Consider the following 9,600-nt stretch of genomic DNA (forward strand, 5'->3'; position numbering starts at 1 on the left):
GTTTTTTTTTTCTTCTGGACATTTATTTACACCGGTGACATGCAGAAATGGCTACTGTCGCATATTGCATCAACATTTTAACGATCATCGCATCGCATTCAACATGATGACGACAGCAACATCGGCTGAATACGAACGACATAATTTATTTTATTGCACGTGGCCATTCATTTAAGCACCGAAGGATATCAAAAATGTTACTTTTTCTCAATGACTTTTATGTCGGTGCATCATATAGAAAAGTTTTTTTTTTTCTCGCAACGTTGTAAAAAAAAAGTTAATGAAACATTCAATGCATTTTCAATTCAGACTTTTGCATGGAAATACATATTTTTCTTTCCAAAAAAAACACAGCAACATTATAACGGCAGACGATGGGTTTAATTGTAAATCATAATGATTTTATGGTATTTGACCAGCTGTCACGCTAAGTTTGCAAACAAGATTGATCATAAATTTACTTTTTTATGATTTTCTTGAATAAAACTAATTATTTTGTGACTCATTTGTTTTTCTAAAGCTCGAAAGGTTCAATTAAATATTTCTTCGTTTGAATTTTTACATTCTCGCTTATTTTCCTTTCGTTGGATTCGTTGCTAATGAAATAGCATTGGACGTTGCGCATTGAATTCAATTGGAATAAAAGTAAATTCCGGGTTCACCAATGAAATGAACGAACAAATAAGCATACGAACAAACGAAATATGCTTAACAACCGGATATCCATTTCAATATCTGGATGGAAAATCCTAAACAAATTCCAATTTCACTAATATTGTTTTTATGTGTAAAAAAAATTTACCTTTAGGAAAAATAGCGCGCCGGATGGGAGTAGAACACGATGTGAACCGGGTGCTATATTAACCGGATTGCCGTCCTTAAACCATCGAATGATTGGTATCGGAGCACCTTCCGCTTTGCAATTCAATGTAACTAAAAATGTTCAAAACAGTTAATATATTTCTGCGAAAAAAAAACATGTATTAATGAAAACGAACCTGGATCATGTCGTGGTACAGTCGTATCAATTGGGTGCTCTGTTATTCTTGGTATTTGTAAACCTGAAAAATACACACAGAAATAAATTGAGATGAATAAAAATTGCGCAAATTTAAATTTGTTTTGATTATAAGAAAACATCAAACATGGTCTCGAATGAAATGTCGAGCGATGCATCAAAAGTCCGAACAAATAAACACAAACATGAATAATTAAATAAAGTTAAAAACAACAAAGGAACACTTTTCACCGCATGTTTGTTTGCATTGGTTGTGGCAGTACTCGGTAGTACTGAGTACACATAACATTTTATGTAGATTGACGGTCGACTTCGATTTGCAACATGCATTTCACGGAATTTATGGCACCCTCTTTTTTCCACAATCAACTCACGCAAATATTTTTTTTTATGCTATCTCTTTGTATCGAGCTAAATTTTTCCACTTCAATTTAAAAGTCGTAGATTGTTTTATACAAATCTTTCGAAAACACGAAAGTAATTACGCACATTGTAAAAGCGGTGGCCGTCTGAATACATTGTAAATACAAAATACCCATGGCCTTTTCAGTTAATCACATGAAAAAGGGTACATGTAACATTCCGGCAGTAATAAAAAAAATAACCAAATGTGAAAATGCCGGTGGAAATCAACTTTAGCCATTCTGTGTCGAATTGGTGAAGCGAAAAATCCAACATGAATATGTGATACGTGCGTTTACAGTTTTTATTTGGCCATTTGGACAGCTGTCCGTTGTGTTGATGAAATCCATTTGGTCAAATCATAAAAAACCATAACGCTCATCATTTTGGATTGGTCTATTATAAACGTTTGGAATTGTGTTCACTTTCGATGCACATGTATACATATACCCGACTTAATAATCACAAAACATTGATGCAACTATGTTAACATGAGGTCGTACAAGCGAACAGAGCACCGAGAGAGAGAGAGAGAGAAGAATGAAGTGGAATGGGTGGCACAGAAAAAATGAGCAAGAAATATTAAAATTACAACGTACTTAAAATTGGCCATTCCGTGTAACAAATGTTGCATGGAAAAACCGCTTTACCATTCGTCGGGGAATAAACCAAACCAAACTTACGAGAGAAAATGGGCGAAAAAACACCATACAATAAATTTCGCTTTGGAGAATGCTTGAGCATTTTTTTTCTTCTCTTGTGTCATGTTCATTGTGTGCAAGAATGGTGCTCATGTTCATTGTTTTATGTTGTTTCGTTAACAACATCATGATTTGCACAGTTCCAACACTCATTTGGATATCGAAAGCGAACGAATGAAAGAGAAACAAGGAAACCAACTGAAAGCATGAAAAGGAAATAAAAGGATAGATTTGAAGCTACCCGAAAAAGGACTGTTCTTTTTGAAAATGTATAAATTTGTCTGGCCATGTTTTCCTTATTCTTTTTATTGTTATCTTTTGTGTCTCGTACTGCTAATTACATCTCTGTTTTGTTTCACAGTATCTCTGAATATGCTCTCATTCTATCCTGTTCTCAACCGTAAATGTGAAATTATACCATCGTCGGGTTGATATGTTACCATAAAATAAGAACCATTGCCCAACACACATGCATATATTCCCTGATAGCTGAACATTGTTCATTGTTTGAATTTGGGAATGCCAATAATAAAGCGCATTTACACAAGAAGATGTGCAGATGGAGAAAGTGAAAGAGAGGGGGAGAGAGAGAGAGAGAGAGAGAGAACAATGGCGAGAGCGAAAGGAAGTAGCAAATGCGTTTTAAAATAATTTTCCATATAATTTTTGGAATTGTGCAAGTGCTGTCCAAAAAAGCCGAATTGGTCGAAGCGAAAACAATGAATCAGATGGGAATAAGCTGGCGTTGGCATGATCATGTCGGTTGTTTACACAGACATTACACACATTCATTTTTATTTTTATTGCGTGTGCTACTGCTGCCGCCGCTGCTGCTGCCCATGTTTGTCGTTCTCATTGTATTCAAAGTGTATGTTATTTTATACAGGACTGTGTACTCGCAAGAGAATCTCAAAATGTGCCATCATTTGGAAAATTTTCTACACACATAAACTCGCTCGCCTCGTCGAAAATTGACTGAATTTATAATTTCACAAAATATATAGTTGGATCTAATTTTCCATTGTATTTTAAACCATTTTCAACTTGAAATAGAGCCATTTGTAAAGTAAAAGCTGCAAATACATATCCGCTTTTAATTGAAAACGTTTTTTTCCACTTTCTCCATTCATTTCGTAAAACTAAAATAACAGCGCTCTCCCCATCATTTTAAATGTAAAATGTGGGGTGTGAGAAAATGTGTTTTATGCTATTGATTTCCGATGTGCCTACGCTTTTCCTTTGTACATCTACTTAATGACTTAATTCATATATAGCTTCGAACACATTTTATGTGCCACTCAATGACTATGCACATTTTAACGCTTAATTTTGATTATAAAGCAAAATTCGTTCAATGCCCCAGGAAACTTACTACGAAATCTATTTTGAGGTGAAAATACAACCGTTCATTTTCGAACGGTTGCCGTTAATTTTTCCATTTGGCACTTTGATAAATTCAATCGGAGCAACGGAGACGCCGTCACCGTGTATGACTTTCGTAAATAAATAATGGATAGACTACATTAGAAATGATGTGAAATCATAATTTATAGAAAGAATTTTCTCTCTGTGTTTAAAGCAGGAGTCATTTGTTTGTACACTGTCTCCATTTTTTTTCATTCATGATTATAATATGATTATCCATATTAATTTAACATCAACGTCAAATATAAAGTCTGACGATGAGAAAGAAAAACAACTTAATTTTCATTGCAACATGCACTCAAATAAAGAAAAAACGAAGCAAGCTTAAGTACAATCGTATCGCTTTGAAAAAAAAAACAACAACACGTTCGATGGATGTAAAAAATGCTGCAATTACGAGAATTGAATGCGTGATTAAGGTACAAAATATAATGGCAAAAACAGAACAACTAATGAAATTCGCATTCTTTTCGCTCTATCTCACTATGATCGCCTGCTTTTTTCTCATATTCTCTCCCTAGCTCTCTCTCTGTCGGTCGGTGGCCAGCTGGCTAGTCAAGTCGGAAAAATGTAGTTTGCAATTTGATTATTTTTTTAAAAAATAAAACATACTAATTAAGCTGAAAGGAAAAACGACAGCATGGCCAAACTTTATATGTTCATATAAATGCTGTATAAATGTTGGTTGGAAAAGTAACAAATTGAAAGAGTGGGAAATCGGAACCGAGAGAAAGGGATAGAGACCAATGAACATGGATTAAATGCAACGGTTTTTCGGTTTGTGTGTTTCTCTCTCTTCAATTCATGGAATTAAATTAATTTCGAGTTTGCGAAAAGTAAACTCGGGCTTAATTTCGTTGACCGAACCGATTTCGATAAAGCGTACACATAAATAAGCGAGTGATATTTTACAAGCTCGAATTGGTTTCCATGAAGCGGAAACGTTTAGGTTTCATGCAAGGCACAATAATCTAAAAGGCAATGATTCTCGAATTGCTTAAAATCTGGAGAAAAAAAATGTTCGTCATTTATTTACACAGACTCACACGCCCTGGTATCGAGTTGCGAGCATAAAATTGCCGCTTACGCTGTAATCAGACGTATCAGTATGGATATCGTGCAAATAACCACAATTTTATGCTGCATCGTTGTTATTTTTTTTTCTTCTTTTTTTATTTCGTTGTGTAACCATCAATTGCTTTGTATCGACGTAAAATCGTAAGCACGAAAGCCAGCGAATCAGAATATAAAATCAAGCGAAGAAATGTTTAGACCGTCATTCGGTTGGTTGTCAATAAAAAGGATTGCAAATTATTTTAGTTAGTTTGTTGGTTTTCGCTTTTCTCTAAGCGATTATTTGCGTTTCATGATTACTTATTTATGGTTTTACCGCCATTCAATTTACAGCATATTGCCAAAGTATGCCAATTTATCGTGCGCACAATTCTCTCTGCTTCGCTTCGAAGTATATTGAATTCATTAAGTAAAAGTTAAGGTTTTGCAATTGAATTTTGTGGAGACATTTTGACACAGGATATGTATCACAGCATGAACAGCATTTAGTGTTCGCAAAACCGTCAAATAAAAAGCCAAAGTTATATTGTGATTTCCATTTTCGCTTAGAGATACATCTATATAGCTGCGAATTAACTCGACAGTTTCGTATATTTTTCCGGATAATTGAATTACCTAGATCATTGACGGGACAATATATTTTGACGTCATTCAAACCGACTAAAATGGTTTAAAAGGAAGTTATTTTTCACTTACTTTGTAATCCATTTTGGTTTCGAGCAATGTCATTAAGTTAATCAATATGTGTCAGCGTGGTCATATCAATTTATCTAAGTCAAATGACCAAAATTGGAAAGTTGATTCGCTTGAAGAAAATTACCAACACAAAAATTGAGGTCACCAAACGCAATCACAACAAATCACTTTCGGAATATAGCCAGAATTGATTTTGTCATCGCCAAGAGAAAGAGGTTGAGATTGCGAGTTTGAAACGAAATAATCAGGCAAACAATCCGCATGACACTATTAACGTATTGAATGGCACAGAAATGATACCATTGAAAAGTTTCGCTTAATCGAATTACAATGTGAAAGGTTAGGAAACGCATAACATTTCGATTTCTCACATTGGAACCTTAATAACCGTAATCCATTGCAGGAAAAAAAAAAAAGCGAAAACGAAAATAAAGTTCTACTCCGTGAATGGACGACTTTTATTTGACACTAAGTAACCAATAAAGATAAGAGAAAAGCATTCGATATCACGAAATGCTAACGCAAAAGGGTTCGAATTGACCTATTTCATAGGAAAGCATTTGTCATTCGTTTAGAGAATCACTGACACAGGCAAAGGCTCACTGTTTAAAGTAAATGACAAAAAGTTCATTTCAAGCGAGATTCGACATATTGGCATGTCCATTCATTTATTCACAGAAAATTGGATTGACGGGCACTCTGTTCAAGCTTTTCAAATAGAGATTAATTTTGCTGCATTTTCGAAGATACATTTGCGATTCATTGGGATAGATAATTCGCAAAAATTTCAATTTACAATGCTGCAAATTAACCTCTGATAGTCTATAGCAGTTGGAATGTGTTCAAAACTGTCAGTCATCTGTCAAGGGCTAATTTCAGCGCTATACAATGGCGATATTCTTTGAATTAATAATAACTGAATCATGAATTTTGCTAAAGATAAATCATCGGCTGATCGAGTGATTCGCTGACTTTGAATAATGCGCTGATAATTTTCTCCAATTTGTTGTGGCTTTTCGACTACAATGAATTTGAAATTCGGAACATTCAATTTGGAAGCGCAATAGTGTTGATTAACGTCATAGTTTTTATATGAGATAAATATTTTGAAATTATTTCGTAAACAGTACGTCAATGGAATTCCTATCCATGGACAATTCAGACATTGTTTTGATCATTGTTTACCATTGAACTGGAACAAATATTTTTATAGTTTACCTGAATACAATTATTCATTAAAATTTATGAAATACGAAAGTAAATATAACTGTCTGGGAATTTCGCAGCTTTATTAAAACGCAATATAGTATCTTACCAGCATAAACATACATCTGGAAATAATTTACCAATTTGTTGGACTTTTGAGTTGTATTTACCCACCTGAAAAAAAAACAAAAGTTTTTGTTAGACATTTATTTACAAAAAAATATAGAAAAAAATATATCAATTGTTAAATTAAATAATTAATATGTGAATTTTTGTATAATTTTTCATCTAATTATTATATTCGTCATAAAGCTTACAGTGCGTAATCGTGTTAATCATAACAGGTATTTGAATTCTAAATATCAATTGTATGACGTCAATTTGAATTCGAAATTTCAATAATGTTTCTGCATATTTCGCTAATTTACGTCAATGTGAGTGCAAAAGTTGTATTTATTTAGCCTTGTTTTGATACATTGAGTTTAGTTTACGTCGTATCACATTCAGCTGAAAACAATGAAGCAATTTTTATTTCTCACAATTTTGTCAGTCTCGCTATTCGCTCAGGTAATAATTTCAAAAAAAAAATATAGTTAAAATTTAAAATGTTGATTTTTCCTTTATTCAGGTGACCGTTAGTGAAGAATTGACGTTCTCTGACTTGCTCAATAAATTTTACACTAAAGTTGCGGAAAAGAAGATCAAATTAAAAGTTAATTTGGATTTTATAGCCAAGATCTCCAATATCGGTGACATTTGTAGCGATAAAGCTAAGCTACACAATCCAGATGGATTTATTACATTCCAAAAAATGGAGGAAGTACTGAAAAAGGTGCCAAAGAATAAAAAAATCAACGGAATCGATGCTCAAAAATTTTTGTATCAAGAAATCATGTCAATTAATCAAACGCAGACATCAAAGATGTCATTTTCAAATCTTAATATTTGTGGTGGAATTGAATTCAAAATTCAAACTGAATACGACAAATTTTTTGAAGAATCCTATGAACAATGGAATAAAGATCCTATTAAATCAGATCTTGTCGAACGTGTTGAAAATGCAGCAGCTTCCATGGAATCAGGTTACAAAGCATTCCAGTTTAAATTCGATGCTGATATGAAATCAGCCGAAGATTTAAGAAAAACCATTCAAACAGATTTGAATGCAGTGAAATCATTGTTTGAAGAACTTTTAAATTCAAAACCAGCACAAGCCACTAAAATATTTGACAAAGTGAAACCTTTAATACTTAGAATAACTACACAACAATTACAATTAATAGCACTTCTTAAAAAAGTCTCAGATCTTTTACAACAGTATAACATAGAACGAGTAAAATGGGCTGATGTAATAGTGGGGATCCGAAAAGCGCCAACAGCGCCACGAAAGCAATTATTGAAAGTTTTTTATAGACATCTTTCAAAAGAAATTCGGGAAGATGCCTTAAAATGTATTTGTGGAACTAATTATATAAATAAAAGATCTCCTTAAAATTATGTATTTTTTGAATTTTTAAGCCATATCCCAAGTATTTTAATTTATATATAGTAAATACGATTGTATGAAGATTTATTTCAAAATAAATGCAACTTAATCATCATGATTTCTATTTTTTAGATAGTTTGTTCCAAACTAACTGATTGACGTAAGCAATATGTTGAAACCAGTGATGGTTTTTTGCTGTTTGAATACCGCAGCGTGTGTACAGCATTGCTGATTCGATGCGTTCGCCGCATACCGCACGCGGAACACATTGATGAATAAGATGAAAACAACTTCAAACAAAAAATGTTTTTCAGACTCCAATTCCTTTTTAAAATGTTATTTATTTCAAAAAAATGATTCTTTCATAATGCCTTCATATCTTAAATTCTAACAGCTGATATTTCAGCTCAAAATTTTCTTTAGAATTTCAAACCTCCAACGTGGCTCAAGATTCGTCGACAAAAATCAACACAACATTATCTTGGCATGATAAATATTTTATGCCGATTTTATTATACTGTGAACAATTTATTATTTGATTCAAAACATCTGCTGGGCGTGTCACATAAAATGCGATGAATTTTAATATGACGCAAGAGGACATTTATCGCCAGCCCGACAATTTCGAAAAGTATTGCTGAAATATAAGCATTGATTCCGCATTTAATAAAGCCCATTGTAAAAATCAAACTTTTTTCAAATTGTAGCTATAGACTTGTTATTTTAAACATTTCGAAGAACAATTAGTGCTTGTATTCTGAGCTTCCGATATAAAGCCGGTATGAGAAACACTTCTTCATGTCCACAATCTAAATTTTTTAAATCACGATAAGCACAACTTTTGCAAAAACGCCAAAGACACGATTTGCAAAAAATAAAATCCAAAATAGTCGGGCTGGTGAAAAATAGTCGACATAACAATGTTAATTTTATTATAAAATCAATATAATTATAGATTCGGAATGTATTTTTTTCACGTGTGCACATTAATTTGTTCATGAAGAAACCCTCTGTATATAAAAGGACCCGTGGCAATCAATAGATTAGAGAACATTCCCTAGAATAGTTGTAGACAGTTTCTATTCAAATTAAAATGAAGCCGTTTTTCTTTTTGATCATATTTTTGCTGATACCTTTGGTCTGCTGTGGTCGTTCGGTAAGACATTTCACGAAAAGAATATTTTGAAAAGTCTAAATATTTTACTTGTATATTTTATTTATTTAGGACACGTTTTTTGCCGAAGAAGACTTGAAAGATGGCCTGACGTTCGCTTTAGTTGTAAAGTGTTTTTATGCTAAATTGGCGAAAAAGGGTCTCAAAATTGAACCTGATCGGTTGAATTTCTTACTCAAAATTACGGATAATATCGATGAAATTAAAAAACAAGCCGACGAACCACTGAAAACATTTCTAGATGAAGCGAAAATTGACGAGATAACGAACAAAGTACCAGATAGTATGAACATTAATGGAACCAATGCGCGTAAATATTTGCGTGAAAAAATCGAGTCAATCAACATAGGTGAAACAATAAATATGGAGATAGAAAACTACGATATATCGGCCAGAATTATGAAATCACCACATCAAA

General features: G+C 33.1%; 2 protein-coding genes across 2 annotated transcripts in view; one reads left to right on the plus strand and one right to left on the minus strand.

Moving 5' to 3' along the window:
- The window catches only part of LOC116340806 (roundabout homolog 2-like), a 50,902-nt gene that overhangs the window by 19,529 nt on the left and 21,773 nt on the right, over positions 1-9,600 (minus strand). The window contains exons 2-3 of the mRNA XM_031767490.1: positions 999-1,061; positions 803-933 (exon numbers count right to left, since the gene is read on the minus strand). Of these exons, the coding sequence (XP_031623350.1) occupies positions 803-933; positions 999-1,061 (194 nt within the window). The remainder of the gene's footprint in view (positions 1-802; positions 934-998; positions 1,062-9,600) is intronic.
- Positions 6,999-8,016, plus strand: LOC116340807. The gene is made up of 2 exons (XM_031767491.1): positions 6,999-7,089; positions 7,151-8,016. The coding sequence occupies exons 1-2, from the start codon at positions 7,039-7,041 to the stop codon at positions 8,012-8,014; spliced, it is 915 nt and encodes a 304-aa protein (XP_031623351.1). The 5' UTR covers positions 6,999-7,038; the 3' UTR covers positions 8,015-8,016.

The sequence above is a fragment of the Contarinia nasturtii genome, unplaced genomic scaffold (assembly GCF_009176525.2).
Source record: "Contarinia nasturtii isolate CC-2019 unplaced genomic scaffold, AAFC_CNas_1.1 Cnas_scaffold_695, whole genome shotgun sequence".
Taxonomy (NCBI): Eukaryota; Metazoa; Arthropoda; class Insecta; order Diptera; family Cecidomyiidae; genus Contarinia; species Contarinia nasturtii.